Source organism: Astatotilapia calliptera, chromosome 14 (assembly GCF_900246225.1).
Source record: "Astatotilapia calliptera chromosome 14, fAstCal1.2, whole genome shotgun sequence".
In the NCBI taxonomy this organism is placed as follows: Eukaryota; Metazoa; Chordata; class Actinopteri; order Cichliformes; family Cichlidae; genus Astatotilapia; species Astatotilapia calliptera.
Window position 1 is genome coordinate 12,939,345 of NC_039315.1, and position 21,771 is coordinate 12,961,115.

Below are 21,771 nucleotides of genomic sequence, written 5' to 3' on the forward strand. Positions count from 1 at the left end.
ACGATCGAGGATCTTCCTCTGAAGTCCATTTGAAACATTTACAGCTGCAGTCAAAATTATTCAACCCCTTTATCCTGCTGGTGTAAACAATAAAACTCAAGGGAATCATTTATTTATTCACTATACTGTAGTGAACAAAGACAAAACAGCTTCAAATAATTAAACTTCGACAGGGTCAATCTGTTCAGTTGGGAATCATGAATCACTGTGAATCCATTTCACCTGCTGTGGTTCAGATGAAAGTGACAACAGGTGTGCTGGAGAGGATCACAACAGTGGAATGGTTTTGCATGTGGTAGCCACAGACCATTACTCTCTCTTTATACACTCTGAATGACTTTTCTGCAATTTTGCTTTTTCTTAGTAATCTTGCTGCTACTTTTGCATGAGACAGTACCTGCAGTCCATTCAGGTTGCACATGTAGTCCAGCTTGTCCAGGAGAGCACATCCCCATTCATGTGTACCATTGCAAGAAGCTTTGCTGTGTCTCCCAGAACAGCCTCAAGAGTGTGGAGGAGATACTAGGAAATGGATACAAGGAGGAGAGCTGCATTACTGGTATCTGCTCCTTTGTACGAGGAGTAGCAGGAGGTGATAGATGATAGGGATCGGCATCCTTTAGTGCAGCATGTGTTCACAGACTGACATCACGCAGCCGAACACTAGAACTGGCAGGTCGATCACTGGTGCCCCATTCATTTCACAGATGATGTTGGAAGCATTATAATATTCGCCACAGCGTCTTCCGACTCTTTCACACCATCCATATCTGCTCAGTGTGAACCTATTGTCATATTTTGAGAGAAAAGTCCTACCAGTTCTGCTGTTCTTTGGCAGATGCACAGAGGACAGGTTCTTCTAAAGAACATTTGGGACTAATGCTGCCCTCACGCAGTCTGATTCTGACAGTTTGGTCAGAAACATGCACATACGCGGCCCATTGGAGGTCATTCTGTAGGGCTCTGTCAGCGGTCCTTCTGTTCCTCCTGGCACAAAGGAGCATATACCAGTCCTCCTGGTTGATGCACTTCTACGGCTCTGTCTATGTCCTCATGTAATGACTGATAGACTGTCATGGGAGATGCAAATAACTCTGTTGGCCAGTAGTGAAGAGGGCACCAACACAAAACAAAACTAGAGCAAACTCAATCAGGAGGGATAAGGAGAGAGCAACAATCTGTGGCCACTACAAGTAAAACCCTCTTTCATTTGCACTAAATGTATTCATAATGATCTATCAGTCCTAACTGGACAGACTGATATGCCCGAGGTTTAACGGACTGTGTGCAATACTGTGACGATCAAGCAGTGCATTTTGCTATAATGATTAATATACATTTCTGATAGTTTCTGACAAACGTTCCTGTCTTTTGTGTTCTGCTCCTAATATTCTCATATTCACTAATATTGAATTCACTAATATTCCTTTCCTTTTGTGCTGCAGCTGTTTTGCTTAAATCTCACTGATGATTTTAAAAGGGATTTAAATCCGGGGACATGTTTCCTGAACCAGTGTTTTAACATTTAGAAGTGCTGGGGTCACCCCCTTCCCAGAAAAACTCATCATTAAGAAAGTACAGCTTTCTTCCAACGATCTAAGATGCTTTGCTCTGTAACAGAGTACCAAATCTCCACGTCTTATGGTCTTTTTGGCAGGCTTTGACCATGTGTTCCAATTCACTTTCATCACTTCAATAAAACAATTCTCTGAACTCAGCAGGATTATGTGATTTGGTTCTTGCATATTCAAGTTGTCATCTATGTGTTTTTTGTGGATAAACTGAGACGAGCAAGGTTTCTGTTATTTCTGTTAGTGGGTTATTTTTTTCCTAGTTGTTATTTTTAAATGTGTGATTTTGCTAAACTTTGAAACTTGATTAACTAAGTATGTGACCATAATAACAACTGGTGGCCCTTTTTTAAAAGATACAGTTAGTTCCATAATTAAAGACAACATTTTTGTACTTTTGCCTCTTCAGAGGATTTAAAATCAAACGGTTAAGATGTGACGGAAGTGCAGACTTTCCGCTTTAATTTAAAGGGTTGCACAACAAATTTAGCATGAACTTTTCAGGAATTACAGCCATTTTTATACATAGTCTACTATTTTCAGAGGCTTAAAATAGTTCCATCAATTCCATCAAGCGGTTTTATGGCTGATTTCTTGTTATTTCATGAAACAAAGCAGATGTAATATGTGAAGTTTCAAGGTCTTGAATTTATATCTTATAGCTTTTCATGGTGATTTTAAACATGAGGCCCAAAGAGATTTCAGGAAAAGTGGGAGAGGCTGAAAAAAACAGAATAAACCCATCAGACAGCGAAAGCTTCAGGAGTGACTAAATAACAATCTGGTACAATCTTAAGAAAGAAAGAAGAAACAAATTGATCAGCTCACCAAGACCAAAAGGCCCATAGACTACAGAAAACAACTAAAGTGGATGATGACAGAATTATTTCCATGGTTGAAAACAGAAAAAAAACCCTCTTTGATCAGATCAAACCAAGATTAACTTGTACCAGAATGACAGGAAAATAAAAATATGGAAAAGGCGAGAAACAGTTTATGATCCAAAGCATGCCACATGATCTGTCAAACATGGTGGAGACAAGGTTATATCGTGGGCATGTAAGGTGGACAGTGGAACTGGGTCACTATTGTTTTTTGATGATGTGACTGCTGCTACACTCTCTGCTCAGTAAAGTGCAAATGGATGATGACCAAAAGCAAACTGCAAAAGCATCCCAAGAGTATCTCAAGGCAACGAAATTGGGTATAGAAAATAAATGTGAGGCTGAGAGGTGCAAACAAGCAACAACTGAAGGTGGCAGCAGTAACGGCTTAGCAGAGCATCTTAAGGGAGGAAACACAGCTTCTGATCCTCTGAAAATGGGAGACTATAAAAAATATCTGTAATTCCTCAACAGTTAATTCAAAGTTTTTGTTAAATAGCTGACTTATTGATTATGATTAATAATGATATTATTTTGAAAGTCTCAGGATAACATTAAACCCAAGCAGAGGCTATTTTTCTTTGGTCTTGTTTAGTTCCTGTTCTCAGGCTTCAAACAACCCAAACACCTTGGTGTGATGGCTGAGAGGCAAAATACTGGGGAAAGGGGCATCAAAGCACTTGCTCTTCCCTTCTTGTCTTTGACTGCTGCACAGTTTCTATAAGGCTATGAATTCCTCTGGTCTTTCATTTTTGACACAGCATGAAAACGCATATAGAGATTTACAGTCAGAAAATTAAGCGGAATATGGAAAGTGACCTGGTCCAACATACTGGAAGAGTTTCCGCTATCCTATTGTATTCTCAGTATGATAACTCTTTATGGAAATTAGTTTGAATAACTCTTCCTGTTGTGAAACACTAAGTTAATGAATAATAGAAATAAAAACACTTTTGCTCAGGTATTACCATGTTTACCTCTGAGACATTCATCTTTAATGGGAGACATTCTGAACCCATGTTGCTGAGGTAAAGCCAAAGTGAAACCAGCTTCTTTAAGGATGGCTTTGTTCCATCAGTTGCATCAGTGAAACACCACAGCAAACTAGCAACAACGGCAGGAACCTGAAATGATCGGTGTGCTTTTTCCTGCCACAGTATGACGCCTGTGAAACAGGTCCTTACAGTCTTTGTATAATCACCAGAGCACACTGCTCGATGGGGACTTTTTTTTCAGTGCTGATGCAAAACCTGGGCAAACATAACCTGAAAGGATGAACATGACATCAAGTGAGCAAATATGGAGTGGGTGGAGAGTTGTTTTTGCAGGCAGGAGGGGGGACGAGTAATTTAAGTTTAGGCATTGCGTGCTGGGAAAATACTTACTCTGCATTGGAGAGAAGAAGACCTCAGACATGGGTGCAGCCTTGGTCCATTTGTACTGAGGGACAGGCTTTCCATGACTGGACTTACAGCTCAGAGTCACATTGCCCTTCACCACTGGGTTCCCTGTCATGGTGCACACTGGGGGAGAAGGAGGGACTGGGCAGAGGGACAGATAATGTTAGTGATTTAAAACATGCGCGATAAGAAGCTACACCAGCAGCCCCATTTAGTGAACTTCTATGGTAGTTGTAATGCAGCGCCAGCGATGTGGAAATGTCTCAGGGCAGTAGCCACGCCGCAAAAAAAAAGTACGTTTCAATCTGCTGCTGGAGGATGACATAACAACCTGAGAGCCCAGCGAATCCCTAAACAGCAGATGAGTTTTATGTGGACAGTGCTTTCTCATATAAATATATGATTTTTGACAGACTGGTCTAATCCTAAATCCTTTAAAATATGCTTAGCATTTACTTCGCCTGAACTTCCAAATCCGAGGAAGTGTGTGAGCTGCACTGCAGACTTTCTGATTACATCTAACCTTTGAAATTCCTCTGACGCTGCGGACCATTACCTTTGACATTAAGGCTCATCTCCCCAGAAATGCCAGGAGCTCCGGGGATGATGACAATACACGTGTAGCGACCAGAGTCGGATTCCTGGGTGTTATTGATGTAGATGGAGAGGTTGGCCGAGGGCATGGCCACACTGAAGCCCACTCTTTTTGTGAACTCGTTCTGACCGTGTCCGACCTCACCTGAGCTAAAGTTTATCACCTGCACGGAGAGAACACGTCCACAGAAACACAGACATCACTACATCGATATGGATTATTTCATTCAAATGAACATTTTTTTGAATTCTGCCTGATATTAAGATGTGCAGATTACCATGTCCTTCCTAAAGATAATCCTGGCATCTACAGATGGTGGATGTTGAATTTTAGCCCGATTTTCTGTTTGAGATAATCTCACAGGCATTGGAAACTGTTTAGATAATATTAATCATATAAACACACACAAACATAGTGCATGTGCAGGCATGTGCAAGTTCACTAGCAGCGTGTGCTATGTAAGAGAGGTACAGCACAATGTAGGGCTCAAGTGTCATTAGAGGCATATTGTCCTTCCTAACGCCCTCCCCTTCTTCCTTCCACTATGAATTAGACAGTGGCTTTAGAAAAAATCCTAATCTCTACATATCAACATGTTTTACAAATCTCTATGGGTGAGTCAGAATGTAACATTGTCATGCAATGCAACATTACTCTCTTCCTCTTGCTTAAATTAAACAATAAGAAGATCTAAACACAGCTTTAAATACAGTCTTTAAACTGATATTGTATGATAGAAAATAATCTACGCAAAGTAGTTCAGTTCGTTGTTTGAGCTCTAATAGTTTTTGCATTAGATGTAAAGCTTCTGTAGCGCTTGCCAGAGAACCAACCAGCAAACCGTACTTTACTCTAATCCCTTTAAAGAGGCTCTCGGTTGTCTTTGCACCAGAGGTCAGAGCAGCTATTCAGCACAACGTTACACTGCTTTGGCTGTTCCCTTCTCACCTGCTTGGACTCGTTCCCAGAGAAGTACCAAATGACAGAGTTTTTGGAAGTGTCTGCGCTGGGGCTGTACCACGCTTGTAACACCACCATCTGGCCTTGTACCACCTCCATCTCTTTTCTGGGGAACTCCACCTTCTTTGTGTCACCTGGAACCAAAACAGTGATAACAAGGGTTTAAAAAGCACTTCTTATCATGACCTCGACGGAGCAGCTGAACAGCAGCCTTGACTGCTTTTTGCAGAAAGCCAGGTTGCTATGGCAACACAATAAGTCAGTTTAACTTTTGCGTTTGTTTTATTCGACTTATTTCTGGGGATTAGATTGAATCCATTTTTTGCAGGGCTCCAACAAGAGATCATTATTTTGCAGTCATGGAAGATATCAAAGATATTCACATAATAATATTAGGGAGAGAGAAGCAGCACTGACTTTCACTGATATAAGAAGCTGAAGCAATAATTTTTAATAATACTTTGGTATAAAAATCACCCTGATTCTATTTTAAGTTGTCTGAATATCAATAATCCGTTTTCTTTTGTTTTTGTTCTGTAAATGTCTGCCATCATCATGGCCATGTAAGAGATATTAGTTGAGTGATTTTAACCATCTTTTTTCGCAGCAATTGTTTTGATCTGCAATATGAAAAGAACTACTCAGGAAACCAGAACATCAGAGACGTAGCAGCTCATCCATCTCATGATCCTTCACAATTCCCAGGTTATTGCCCGTCATATGACAAATGTGAGTTGACCTTGAACACAACTTGTGTATTTTTAAGTAAGTTTCACTAAAATCTGGCCACGACTAGAACAGGAGGACTAGTAAACGGTGGCATAAGTGGCGTATGCTCATCGTTCTTTAAACTGGATGAACCAAAATTAGCGGCATAAAAACTTTTGAACAGCACAAAAACAATAACTAAAATTGTCAAATGACTTAATGGCTTCATTGTAACATCTTCATATGTAGTAAAAACTCAATGATAACATTGCAGAAGGTGGAGATTACTACTCTAGTTTCTCTGATCTGAGCACTCTTGACAATTTTAATTTAAATCAGTATCTCTTAAGTTATTATCTATGGCAAAACAAGCGGACATTAGTGCTGCCAAATCAACAAAGATCTAAATCACCACACACCCAGCCTCTAAATTCTCAAATTTAGCCTTCATAAAAGATTTACACTACAGTAGATTAAGTCTCTACTGTTCTGCATGGGAAACGAGCAAATGGTGAAGGAGAAAAACAAACTTAACCCTTCGTATCAATACATGAAAATTGTAACTCTTTATTTTTATTGGAGGATATTAACGCTTTTCTTTTCACTCGTTTGATCCCCCCCCTCCCAGCAATGTTTCATTGTTAAGATGCAAATTAAAACGCTATATTTGGTTCTTCATCTGCATCTGATACAGGTTTAAGAGGTAAAGAAAGTAGAATTTTGGCTTATCTCAAACTAATTTCATCAACCAAAAGTCATATTTACAAGTGTCCACTATCTCACTACTGTTAACATTCGGATGAAGCTGATGTGGTTGGAAAATGCTTCCTCTTAAACTCTTAAATACATTTGCACATAGAAAAGAAACCAAAGACGAAACGACGGAGGTGGAATGATGATAATGAAGCAGTCATGGTGATATGAAGACAGGTTGTGGGAAACGATAACACAAAAGAGATCTTTTTGAACTCACAGGGTGCCCAGTCACCCGAACCAGACACCTGAAGCTGGATCAACTGATCCCAGCAGCTGGTCTCCGTCTGAGTCTCCAGTTTGGAGCTTGCTTTAAAAACTAAAGCCAAGGACGTGAAAAAGACCCACTGCTGCTATATCCTTTAAATGCTGCAAATGAAACAGTGAAAAGTGTCCCTCCTGCGCTCAAATGGATGGCAGGGCGTAGCAGAGAGGAATGGGAGGCAGCGTTATGATCCATAGACATCCAGCTGAGATCCCCACATCTGTTCATGCAGACACGCCTTCCTTCTCTCCCACAGTGAAGCCGTGCAGGGGCAGGAGAATTAGTCAGAGGGTGGTGGTGTGGGCACAGATGGAAAGGAGGAAAGTGTGTGTGCATGTATAAAGCACCAAAAAATGAAACAGAACTTGTTTTTGGGGTTTTTTCACATGCACTTTTTCCTGCAGTGACTCAGTGCTTTCTTTTTCCTCCTGGGACAATGTGACCCCGCAAGTGTGGTGCTCCTATCCCTTAATTTCTCAATCTCTGAATCTGGTAAGTCCTTCTGACTAATCCCTCAACAATCTCAGACTCAATCCTCTCACCTCATGTGAGCAAAAGAGCTCAGCTGTACACAGATATGATGTAACACACGATCATTTCTCCCACCAATACCAGGGTCACGATCATCACAGCAACATGTAGGCTTTTCAATTACAAAACTGTGGGGTGGTTACGGGGTTAGGGTGACCTCAGCTGAACCTGTTTGCAAATGATGCAATCAGAAACATTAGATAGAAGAAAATTATCTAAAAAATATTTTTCAAGGCAGAAAGCAACTTGACTCCTGCATCCAACCCTAACACCTCTTATGTCGGGTGGATTTTTTGGATTGCGATCACGTGGTGCACATGAGGGGCAGTGCAGTTTGATCTCCCTTTGGGTGAATGTGCAAATACACAGGTGAACCTTGACCTTTCAGTAGGCTGTACTGAAACTAATAAGACCCTTAAATGTATCAATCCTACAGAGGCACGCTTACAATTAGTAGATGTAGCAGAGCTGCTCATTCATACTCAAACTGAAGCTCATCATCTGTTGGCATCTAATCGCATAAATATTGAATGCTAAAATGCGGACACAGTGTTGGTTGTAGATAAAAGGGACGTCACCAACTGAGGGGAGATCTACCCTGCTTTTATTTTTCATCAACACATGTAAAGATGTCAAAAGCTGTGATTTATACTGTGACATGTAAACGAAAGGAAAACATTCTTCCTGTTTGTTCCTCATTTGCTCGTGCCAGCCATGTTGAGGAGTAAAGCCATCTATTGGGCATGTGTGCATGAGATTAATATCTTTATCGCCATCATCATCACCACCGCCATGCCCATATCAGCCGTCAGATCAGCCTGTTTTTGATTGGTAATGTACAGCAGCCCAGGGTGCAGCGAAATCATCTATTTTCAGATCTGAAACATAGATTTTTCCCTCGCAAATCCTGTTAGCTCTCTGATTTCATTTCCACCAGCTATCGTCTTTACTGTCATGCCCATCAATAAAGCAATATGTACATGCTGCAACAATTGTGTAATATTATTGCATAAATGGTCTTGTTTGTGATGCAGCTGTGTGGCGTATCTCCGACTTCTCTAAATGGTCACATGCTCAGTGTATGCTGATCAAAATACAGCGTGTACAAAAGGCCCAATTAGAGAGGACCAGCTTTTTTCTGCAGGTCGCTTTTCGCTATGAATTTCTGCAGAGAGCTTGCAGAAGCAGTGCATGCAAACAGCATTTCTGAATGATACACGGAGATTTTGTGATGAAGCGCGATAATAACCTGTAGTCTTCTAAGTCCAGACTATTCTTGTGCTTCTTTGAGCAGGTTTATCCTCAGAACTGTGTCATTCAATTGTTTATTAAATGAAGTAAAATCTTCACTAATCCGTGCCTGTCTCCATCTGGGATGAGTCTGTGTGTGTGTATGTGCGTATGTGTGTGTGTGTTTGTCTGTATGTGTATGTCAGTAGACTCAGATACAAAGGCTGTTCAACATGTGGATATGGATATAAATCAACTTAAATCCCTCACCAGAGGTAAAAAATCTGGAAAAGCTACTAATAAAAGAGGATACTGGAGGAAATGAGACTAGGTAGCCTCAGCTAACCTTGCCCTAATTATATTTTCCTAAAGGCTATTGTTCAGCCTAGCCACGCTTTGATTCTGCTAATAGGATTCTTTCCTTTATGAATAAACAACATTTAAAAAAATATATAATATTATTATTTTTCCTGAGGGGCATCTTGGTGGATTCTCAGCTGCAAAAGCATTTCAGATGGCAACGAAACTGTACTAACAAAACAGAATAGAACAACAAGCCCAGTCAACCATATCACGCATGCTGGAGCTGGAGCACAATTAGGAGACCAAATGTGTTTCCTGTAGTACCGACAGTCGTCCATAGGGGGAAGCACTTTCATATGAAACCAGAGATCCTCTGATGGTAGCTAAAACCCCAGTGGAAACCATCATTTCGCCAGAGCAGCTAAATTTAAGTCCCAGCAGATGAATAAATAACTGTAAACAGATGCAACGCAGTAAGTAAGTAGTCACAGACTTATATAAAAATGAAATGTTGAAAAAGCAGCCTCGGCAAGTGTCTAAAAATACACAAACTAGTGCCTCACTTACTCAGATATGTGTAATTAGCATGTCTAACAGGGCATCCAAACCTAGTTTTGCTGTGTTATGATCAAATGAAGGATTAAAAGTCGCCCCCCCGCCTTCCACCTCCAAGCCCTCAGGTAGCCATGTAGGCCTGTGTGAAGATAAACTGATCCTCTTTAACCAGCCTTACTCTATCTCTCCGAGTAATCTCTGCTTCCACCCATGTCTTTCCCTCATGTGAGTCTCTCTCTGGAGCTAAAGGTTTAGCTGAGGCTGATATTAACTCTTGATTTCCACCTCTTCCCCCCCCCCCCTTTTTTCATAATCAAAACAGCAGAGCGGGGCTTTAGCTGTAAAATGACCTAACAAACAATATATTTGAATTTTAATTAGACGGTAAACACAATCTCACATTTTCATGACCTTTTTTAATCACTATTCCAATGTTATTAACCATTCAACGAGCTTTTATGCTGTAGGTTACATTCACCAACTCACACAAGCACATTTTTAAACCACCTATTTAATGTGTACAACTCTTATCTATAGAAAACTGGAGGAGTCAGTCAGAACCACTGACCTTCTTACATATTTAGTTTAATCTGTTGTTTCTTTCATTTACATTCATTAAAACCATAAAACCACTGAAAATGCCCTGAAGCAACACAAAACAGAAAATCGAAGGTCATATGGTGCTGAATCTGCGAGCACTTCATGTATGTAAATGAAGAGGAGGCAAGTGAATAAATGAAATTGGGAGAAGTAGAAGGCAAAGAAGGTGGATGATTTTAAAGACCTGGGGTCAAGCATCCTAAGTGAGAGACAAGTGTATAAGAGAGGTGAAGAAGAGAGTGCAGGCAGAGAGGTGTGGGTGGAGATGAATGTCAAGAGTGATTTGTGACAGACTGAGAGAACCAGGAATGAAAGGGAAGGTTTACAAGATAGTAGTGAGACCTGCTGTGATGTATGGTTTAGATACGGCGGTGATAAAAAAAAAAATGGAAAAAACAGGAGGCTGAGCTGGAGATGGAAGAGTTGAAGATGTTAAGATTTCCACTGGGAATGATCGGCATGGACAGGACTAAAAATGAGTACATCAGAAGGACAGCTCAAGTTGAGCAGTTGGGAGACAAGTTACAGAGGCAAGGGTGAGAAAGTTTGGACATGTGCAGAGGAGAAATAATGGATTTATGAGACAAAGGATGTTGAAGACGGAGCTGCCAGGCAGGAGGAAAAGACGAAGGCCACTTCAGTCCATCCAAAGATTGACTGGATTGAATCCAATAGAAGGTGTTGTGGATAGGCGTAGTTTTGGGTCACGTGGTGTCAGTAATAGTGATTGCTATATCACCTGTTCACGGCCCGAGGGAAATTTTGTGAATGAGTGGGTGATGGGGGAAGTCGACTTTTGCTGACCGCTCAAGCTTGGAATGTTTTTGATCACTGTTTTTCTACGGATTTTAAGGATTTGATAACAAATAAAGGAGAACTTTGACTAACGTTTTAAACAGCGAGCGTGTCAACATTATTCCCCTATTCAGCTGCTCGGCGACTCAAAGGCTTGACAGTCGCCAATAGAAGGCATGCAGATGACTAGTGTGGCCAAAGAGGATGCTAGGGATGCTTTATTGGTACAGTTATGGCCCCGTCATATCAACTGGGCATTTTTTAAACACCACAGCATACCTATTCATCTTCTGATGGCTGCTTCCAGCAAGATAACATAGTATGTCACAAAGCTCAAATCATCTCCAAGTGGTGTACTGAACATGATAATGAGTTCACTGTACTCAAACGGCCTCCACAGTCACCAGATCTCAATCCAATAGAGTTACTTTGGGAACAGGAGATCTGCAGTAACTGTGTGATGCTGTCATGTCAATATGGACCAAAATCTGAGGAATGTCTCCAGCACATGGTTGAATCTGCTTGTGGTGAGGCGTGGTCGGTGGTGCCGTACGGACGCACCTGCACGGCATCCGCAATCATGCCCGCCTATTAAAACACGGAGACGGGAGCGGGTCAGGAGCAGTGGAGGCGCCGCTCACGACTGTGTCTGCAGGGTCGTGCCGGCTTGTCAGGTGGCCGGCCTCCGGACCAGCGTCGCTGCCACCACTGGAGGTGTGGCCGGCCCCCGGAAGAGACACACAGCCCTGTGGTGAGGCGTGGTCGGTGGTGCCGTGCGGACGCACCTCCATGGCATACGCAATCACACCCGCCTGTTAAAACATGGGGACTCATGGGTTGGTGGAGGATTGTGTTGTGGTGTGATGTGCGGCTGCCAGCCTGTGAGCTGCAGCTGGCGCGAATAAAAATGGCTCAAAGCAACAACCCGTGGTCCCGCCGTGCCTTATTCACACCACACAGCTCTATGGAGAATTATACGGCAAAAGGGGCCCAACCTGATACTAGTAAGGCATAGTAATAAGTGTCTAGTGAGTGTATACAGTAATCTAAGGGAAGTGTCCAAATTCCATTATAATTTCTTATTATATTATGTGATACATATTGCCATCATTCTCCCACAAATGATTATCTGAAAAGGAGCGGCTGTAATGTGGTTAGTTTGAAATCTGTGAAGTGACTTTCAGTAATTTTCAGAATTTAATCCAGAACAGCGTTTGGAAAGTCTTCAAGAGTCATATTCCTATTTTATTTATACCCACAGTGAAGAGTCAACAAGATCTTAGTCAGTAGACCTTCTCTATACACTCAGCTGAAAAGGACAACTGTAAGACACCAAAAGCCAGTTGACTAAACATCTCAAAGACTGTTTGTGTGTGTTACTCAGATTTGCCATAGTGGAGGTGATATAACCACAGGTGTTTCTCAGAAACAGAAAAATACATAATAACAACTCCTTTTATACCTGATACTACCTGAAAAGAGAAAACAAGATTAAAATGAGTCTTTCATTTTTATGTATGCAGTTTTATGTTACTGTACATATATTATACTAATAATATACCAAGCAAAACCTTCTGGAAAACTGCTTAAAAATCATGTTTTGGGGAATAAACAAACACAAGTATCTTAATCAAAAGCCACATGAAAAAATCAGTGACAGCTGACAAATTTCCATCATTTCCCAATGTATAGCGTGATATATTTTACGCCACATGTTTAATTAAAATGGAGATCATATGTTTGCACTCACAGCTGGTCTGAACATAAATAATTAAAAACACCAGACTCATTTTGCTCATTACAGTCTTTCATCACACTGGCTGATTAACAGATCTCAATGACCTTGAGCTTTACTTTTATCGAGAAGTTCAGCAAGTGAGAAAGCCATTGCAAAGTGATTTTCCAGATTTTTTTTTAAAAGTCAAACAAGGACAAACATGAACAAAGATTAAAGCGGAGCCAGAAAAAAATGGGTTATTCTCTGATTTTGTCTTTTGACAGACAGGACCAGCAGGAATGTAGGACAACAAAATAGCCTTGTTGGTGTAAAACTGCATACTGGACTGACCCTACAGGCTTCAAGCAGATGGTGCTTCAATAATAAATATTTGGGGAAGGCTCCTTTAAATTGGATTACATTAGTGTAATCTCTGCAGCTATTTTAAACCATTTTGAGTGTGCTATCTCATCACAGTAGCTTTAATCCCTCTTAACTTTTGATTGTGTTTAAATTGATTCTCCTCGCACACATGGCTCCCAACTCCCACAACCTCCCTCTGGTTCTCACAGCAAAGTCGTTTTACTCTCACATGCAAAAGCAGACACATGTGTAGTCATGCACACACACAAATATACACACACACATGCAAAACTGAAGACTGTTTTTACAGTATCACCTTGAGGTCGTAGCAGAAGCAGCGGCCCACTCACATTAGAAAGGTGGCAGCTGAGAACATGCAGCATTGTTTCCCACTGGACTAAATTTAGTTTGAGTGAATGTGGAAATATTCGGGTGAAAGTAAACATTAACACAGGCCTAGAAACCAGTCTGTCACAATCTGGCAACCAAACTGGTCAAACTGCCCCCACTGGATCAGGAAAACCTTTTTGCAATTGCTTTGGTAGCCAACAATAACTGCATCCTCTACTTTGAGTGAAACTTTGAAAAGTATGATGAAAACCAGAAACAGAGACTAGGTACCTTAAAAGGAAATGCTGCACTTTTTGTTGGCTACAGCACTGCAGGGCTTTTACTTAAGGTCTATGTTTTCTGTTTCTGATAATCAGGCAACCACAACAATCTGATAGTGACCAAAACAATGAAAAGAAGGATTTTGATGCAGTGTGCGCTTTGCTATCACTTTCACTTAGCGAGGTTTCTGGTTTTTCCTAACTAGTTCTCGAACAAATTCCACATGATATCACATGAGAAACCTCTACATACTGATTGTGGCCCATGTACACAGAAATAATACTGTCCACTATGATTAAAGTATCCACTGTAATTAGAGCATTAACCATATATTTAAAGCAGGCGGAAGCTAAGCTAGGCTAGGCTAAGCTAAGCTAACTGCCAGGCTGACCAAAGAGTTAAAATGGTATTAAAGTTTTCTGGTTAACTTTAACCCAACCTAATGTTAAGTTAAAGTTTAAGTGATTATCACCATCTTTTTATGTTATCTTGTGGTATGCGCCATCTCATGTAAAGCTGTTGAACTGAGGATTAAACTGGGTTTGACTTTAAAAGATTAAATTGTAAATTTAAATCAGTCAGAAAAACCACAGTTACGTTTATTTTAATCCAAATTATTGAGCGCTATTTTCCACTTTTAAGAGGGACGAAAAGTCTGCGTTATGACATTAGAGTGACAGGCGGTGGAGCATCAGTCATTCTACAACTTATGGCAGACCCGAGTTCAACAAGTCACAGATTTTTACATACCATTTTTAAATATGTTCTTAATTCAAAGAATGTGGCTCTGGATCATTTCTCATTATGGTTATCAAGAAAAACCTACGTAACTATATTCCCGCCACCACACTGTCATACTTGTATGTTTCCCAGTTTGGCTGGTAATTGACTCGACGGGGTAAAAGACATCTTTGGCGTTATGATTTCTATTAATGACTTTTTCTATTTTAACTTTTGACTCAGTAACTGCCGAGTTCCAAACCTGCTCTGGCATTAACGTCAGCACAAAAACTTTAAAAAGCTCCTGTAGGTGTAATGTGTAGTTGGCCAAGGAATTTGATCCATTTAGTGTAGCAAGCTGTACGTAATAACGTAGCCAGTGGGTGTCAGTATCAGTTGAAAAAAGACTCCTTTAAACATAAACATGAGAAGCAATAAAAACCGGAGAGCCATGACCCTTCATGTCCTCTCTGACACTGCATTCTGCCAACACAAAGGTAAATACGAGGATCAGTTGCCTCTAAAGCACTGAGGCAAACGCTGCGTGATATATTGTACGCTTAAATCATCTAAAATGAGATTACTACCATTACAACCTTTGATAATAATCATTATTCACAAAGCTCGCATCAGTGAAAACTAAATAGAGATCAGTAAATTTTCACCGTACTACTTCTCTTCTTTCCCCTCCTCTCTTAAGGAGTGTAACAACAGGTCAGTCAGAGAACCGTTGCACACGCTTGGCTTTTTGTCCTTTGACTCTTATCCTGAAAGCCCTACATGTCTTCTTACAGCCCTGACATACAGAAAATTTAACCGCAATGCTCTTTTTTGTGAACACAGCGCAATACAAGAAACTGGGAAGCAGAGGAACAGTTTTCTATAGTCAGAGAAAGAAGGAGGGTGCAGTGGGCTGAGGCTTTGATCACATGCAAATACCGCTCACACAGGGGATATAGGTGTTTATGTGGGAAAACAAAGACTTCTATTGTAGGACAACTTCTGTGACTTATGCAAGTTGAACTGAAAAAAAAGGGTAACATCTGTACATGTTGGCATTAATGTATCACTTGTATAAATGTTCCAAACTGGTAAAAAAAATTAGCTGAATATGACCACAGTAGCTGTTGTGGTGACTTGGTTTGTCTGATTTGAATTAGCGGATGCCAGCCAGAAGCCTTTTCATCCCAGCTGTCCATCTCGAGTCCCGCAGTGCACTTCCTAACCCCTCTTCCAGCCAGCTCTTGGGTCCTCGTGGCAGGGAATGAAAGGCAAGCTGAGAGCTTAAATGGGTCTGCAATGTTACACCACAACAGAGCCCATAACCACCATGCTACCCCTCACACCATCTCGGCTCTTTGAAGAAGATATTTATAAACCATTAGTGTGGCAGCAGGGTGAGGCTTGGCTGTTCTATCTCCCAGATCTGTCATGTGTTACCATGCACAAGGCGAGCTGTGCTGACAAGAGTGACAGGGTGAGGGCTGAAAGGGCCTCTGCTGAACAAGTCCAGGGTCGAACATGACGGCTAAGGCCCCCTCTTGCCACTTTACTGCCTGTGGGACACGGGGAGGGCTTAATGCAGTCAGACTGTAATTAAGAAGCTGAGTGATCTGATTTCAGATTTCCACTGAGCACTCGGCTGAGAGGAATTACAGGATGAGGCTCATAATCTGTATACAACATCAGATGCCTCACAAGTTCATCACAGGAGGACGTGCAGGGTGAGAAGTAAATTAGATGCTGCTTTCACTTTCTGGAGACTGGAACAGTCGTCTTTCTCGTGTCTGTTTATTAAGGAACAGTTTGAGTTTTTTAGCACTAACACTATTTAGATGAATCTCTTCGTATCAGCTTAAATACAGATGTGTCAATATGGTCACTTATAGATGTAGCTGATGTATTTACAGGTTATTACAGGTTTACAGTTAGTAATGATCACAGAATTTCTTGACAAAGCATAATAAGCCTATGCTACAGTGGTTCCTCAGAGACCCCAGACACCAAAGGTCTGTGTTTAAAATTCTCCCAGATTTTAAGATGTCAACCTGAAAGCAGGATTTAAGACTCAGAAGGCCATGGTATAAACAGAAAAAAAGATGTCCTGAATTCAACTTTTACCAGACAGACTTAGGGCAAGTGTCAAATCTTAACCACAGGGGTTTTTTTGAAGTGCAATCCAATCGATATATGTGACTTTGAAGTTCCTAATCAATGTGATCAGCAGGATGGAGCCTTTTAACTGATGCACAGACCACATCTGCCTTCACATCTTCTGCCTTTAATATGTGCCTTTAACAGACGTGTAAAGCACGCATTTAACAAATGTTGTGGCTATCAGCCACACAGGCCTAGAGACCAGTTGGCAACTCACTGTCAATCTTCAGTTGCTAAGGAAAAAAGCCGACTGGCAAGTGGTTGTTTTCTGTTGCTAGGTGAAATCAGCCACAAAGAAGGTACTGCACCAGAATCCTCCTTTTGTTGATAGTAGATTGCTGAATTCACTGTTGTTTGCATGAAAGATGTAAACTTATCTCCAAAAAGTGGTTAACTACAACCAAACGCTAGTGAAATTTGAAAAAGTTCAACACAAGTTTTTTTAAAATGTCGTACCACTTCCACCATAAGGTTTCAAAAGGTGCAACTCTTACTTTGAAGGCAAACAGTCTTTGTTTCCTGTTTGCATTGCACTTTTTCATGTTTTACTGCCACTCGGTGAGTAACTGCCAAGTCTTTGCAGACAAGGGTCGCACAATTCATATTAATCGCAATAACAATTTCAGCTTCCCACAAGTGAAGATGATCGAGTGACACTGAAAATATGCACGCCACCAAAAGAAGACAAAGCAAAAGCAAAAGCAAACCAAGCGCTCCCTCAATCAATGTACGACCACGTATCTGCAGATGTCAATGAACCTTGTAGTTTTCTGGACTAGTTTGAATGAGTAACTGTCATGGTCCGTGACTCAGTGATTTTGTGTTTAGTGTATTTATTGATGTTGTTATTATTATTATTATTATTTGTGGACTGTTTTGGGATGGTTTGTATTTTGGGGTTTTGGATACTGGGTTTCTGGGCTTGTGCTCCCTCTGTTGGCCCCTGGTGTTAGTGTTCCCCTGTCTCGTCAGGTTAATCAGGTCCAGCTGTGTCTCCCACCTGTGTGTGATTTCCCAGTGTCCCTCTGTGTATTTATAGTGTGTGCCTGCCTGTATTCCTCGTCTGTATTCATCCTCTGTGTTCATTCCCTGTGATTCTTGCATTCCTTCATTTCCTGTTTTATTGTGAAGGTCTTCGTTCCATGTTCAGGGATTCCCTCAGTCCAGTGTCGTGTTCTCCCTCATTCCTAACTGTGTATTTCTATGTGTTAGTTCAGGTTTCAAGCTTCACAGTTTAGATTAGTTTTGCATTTCTTTGACAGTCCAGCCATAAATCTGAGTTCTTGTGTTAAATCCTGCCTGGCGAGTCTGCTTTTCGGTCCAATCCTGCCTGCTCCACACACAGTTTATGGCATTATGTCTGAAAATATGACAAACCAAAGTCCAGTATTCTCGCTTATTTTAGCTCTGGCTCTTTAGATCATTATAGTGAACTGCTATATTCATTTTCTAAATACTAATCTTAGTTCTTTGTAGGTACCATGTAGTGTACTGTAGTGACCAAAACAGTTGTGCCACATAAAATGAGCTAAAGCCAATTAAGCTCTCTAAAACTGGGAAGCTGGGAAAACATTTCTTTGATCCATCAATACTATGCAAATATTATTTATTTCAGTTTTGACCTGTACATTTGGTGGAAAAAATGAAAGTAATTTCATATCATACGAAACCTTTAATAAAAAAAAATCCAACCTCTGTAAAATCGCTAAACTATCACACCACACAACTATCCTTTTGAGGATAAAAGTCCCATTTGAAATATGCTAATACGCCCTATATCTCAATGTCTATCTTTACCTTAAGCATATAAATGAAGTGATCAATAATTAACACCTGATGGACATGCCATTACATAGGCTGAATCTATATTTTAAAAAATCCTAATTATAGCATGCTATTTTAACATGTATCTAGGAGATAGGTAATATAAATCACTTCATGCATTCCCGTAGAGCACACATGAGTCAAAGTTTGAAGTAGTTTATTATTTCACAACAAAAGTGTGTATAAAGTCTGTAGCTTTTAACAACGAACTGGACTTGAATATATAATGAAATCATTATATAAAGCTTCAAAGAGACAGGCATCAAGAAGAGACAGGATCAGATGGTTGGTAGTGATGACCCTGTTGGGCATCATCCCTTTCCATACATATCCAACTGTCTGAATTATGCAGATGAATACAGCTGACACTTTCGCCCACCTACCCACATGTTCACCTACAGAATCGCTGAAGGGTCTGGCCAAAGGTGAGAGTAGCAACAGGAAAAGACTCTAATCTAACTAACACGAGCAAAGTTTTTTGTCTTTCATTCTGTTCTCTCATAATTTTGAGCAATCAATCATATTAGACTCATTACCTGGTAACAGAAAGCTAAAAAAGGGGTAAATGTTGTGAAAAGACCTATATTAACCTAAAACCTGATCTGTTCCTAAAACAAAGCAATTTGTTCTGTACCTGGACCTGTCCAAATGAAAAATGAAGCTTAAGAATATAAAACTCTTGATTTCTGAGTGAAAATGCTGTGAATAATATCCCTTCTAGTGCTATGTTTAAAATAGCCCAACAAAGCAGCATTACCAGTATACTGTGAATGGCTGTGCAGTGTGGCACAGTCTGCCTACAAAGAGATACAGCAATTTGATAAATGGATTGGTCCTTATATAGTGCTGTTCTATTCTACTGGAGCACTCAAAGCGCTTTATACAACATGCCTCATTTCCCCATTCACACACATTCAGACAAGCTTTGTTTTCTATGCCTAAGTGCTTTTCTATCTAACATTCGCACTCTGATGAACACATGAAAGAGCAACAATAGGTTCAGTATTTTGCCCAAGGATACTTTGGCATGCAGACTGGAGCAGCCAGGGATGGAACCACCAACCTGTTAATTAGTAGATGACCTGGTCTACTGCCTCAGCTTCCTCAGCAAGAACTTGGATAGAACTTGAATAGAACATGAAAGTACATTAGCCAGTCATACCAATGGTAATGTCCATCAGTGTCTAATTTACAGCTAAATATCTTGTTATTCATCAATTGTAGTGTACAACAATTGTTTTAAGTGAATTCTCTACCCCCAGTATTCTCCACCCCATCTACCTCCTTAAGTATTTCACAGGAGAGGAAAATGTGGTTTCCTTGAAATGTAATTAAGAACAGTCTTTACTTGAGTGGGAACAATACTTCTCAGAAACAGTGCTTTCATAACATAAAAATAAAATATTATAGTCAGTTGTTTGAGTTCACAGGGTATTGCAGGCAGTACTGCCGTGTGACGTGACTCATTATCATCTGTTTGACATCCTCATCAATCACAGGCACAATTACCTTGGCCCCTGTAATTTGTACAGCTAATTCAAATCTTGCTTTACTTCCCTGCTGTGCATTACTGTACTAATGTGACACAGTATTGATCCCCGTAGAGACATTTTCTCTTCAAGGAATGGCCTAAGTGCAGGGTCAGTAATGGGAGAGCAGCCCTGCTGCTGGTAAAGATGCTGTCATGTTAAACCCGGAGCCTGTGGTTGAATGAGAGTTAACACACTCCAGTCCTTATGCTTGACCTTATTTAGGGCAATTTTTTTGTTTGTTTGTTTAGCCACTTAAGGCTGACCTATCCCATATGGAAAAGATATATATAAATCTTATAAAGTTTGTATCTGTCTTGTGTGAAACTTGTATGAAAAGCATATAAGAGTGAAAACAGATATAAGATCCCTTGAAAAATTATATAATGAAACTTGTATGTTTTGGATACTTACTAAAACAATGTATGAAAGTAATGAGAAAGTGGCCACTTTCATGAGTAATCACATATAGGTTTTTACTATTTCTTTTCCATATGGGATGACTCATTCAAGCATGCAAAACGCATAACTCTAGGGATGAACTAGTGTTGTCTCTGGTGTGTACATAACTTAATAAAGAACCGATTTTAAATATCTTTAAGCACTTTGTTTCCAGCAGCATGTTACAAAAATCACTAATTCCCATTTCCTTAGTTGAATCTATGAAAAATGTCAAAGATAACATAGTTTTACAGATATAATTGTAATTTTGCACCAACAAAGTGATTCCCAAAGAGCTATTAGCTAAGAAATTTTCAGAGCTCAGCATGATGTCCAGTGTGTTCTTAAATATTTGAGAACAGAAAAAAAATCTACAACACCTATTTCCCATTTTCCTAACAAAATATACAGAAATGCGGGGTGGCTTTTCACTTTTTTGCACGCTATTGTAGATTTATGTTGCTTTTTTTCACTAGCTGCCTGCTTCAGGCCACATTAACTCAGGCAATTACCATACAAAGAGCCCAAAAGGTGTCTTTGATTAATTATTAATCCCTCAATTAACCGGCTGTCACATTGGCTATGTGGCTGGCAGAGTTAAACTCCAAAAGCACCAAGTAAAACTCTAAATAGCTTTTTTGCAGACTAACAAAAATACAAAGATAAGCAGGTCAGGTCAATCCAAACTCAAAATTCTTCCTAGAAAACACAGGAGAATGGAGAACAAAGGAAGACTCAGATAATATTTATACACCAGTAAAGTAAGGAGATGAGAAACACCAGGGAACAAAGCTGAATGAAATCTGACAAACTAACTAAGGGAAAGCAAAACTAAAAACACACAAAGACAAGGGCCTATCAAAATAAAACAGGAAGTAACAAACAATGAGACCAGGACTAAGACATGGGCTAAGAGATTTAGAAAAAATAAGACAGGACTGACTTCCACAGGAGATGCTCAGAACAAGACAGAGACAAAACTAGGACACAAAGGGAACTAACAATATCACACAAGAAACCATGAACCACAAACATAGATAGAGGCCTAAGAGGCACTTGGAAAAAACTAACTCAAGACTAAACAGTACAATGTTTGAAGTAGAATCCTCTCTTGATTCAGAACAAAGACTCATGAGACCACAACAAAATGGAAAATATCCCCAAACTCAAAATGCTAGGTCCTGGGACCATGACACTGATAATCTTTTTTTTTGTACTGCTGGCAGCCTTTTTTAAGCCAATAAATGCACAAAGCTAA

General features: G+C 40.2%; 1 protein-coding gene across 3 annotated transcripts in view; it reads right to left on the reverse strand.

The window, feature by feature from the left end:
- The window catches only part of esamb (endothelial cell adhesion molecule b), a 56,402-nt gene that overhangs the window by 9,048 nt on the left and 25,583 nt on the right, over positions 1–21,771 (reverse strand). The window contains exons 1-4 of one of the 3 annotated variants that reach the window (XM_026192204.1): positions 19,607–19,630; positions 5,399–5,544; positions 4,412–4,613; positions 3,841–3,996 (exon numbers count right to left, since the gene is read on the reverse strand). In XM_026192204.1, the coding sequence (XP_026047989.1) occupies positions 3,841–3,996; positions 4,412–4,613; positions 5,399–5,509 (469 nt within the window). In that variant the 5' untranslated portion in view covers positions 5,510–5,544; positions 19,607–19,630. The other 2 variants (XM_026192203.1, XM_026192205.1) reach the window with 2 other exon arrangements.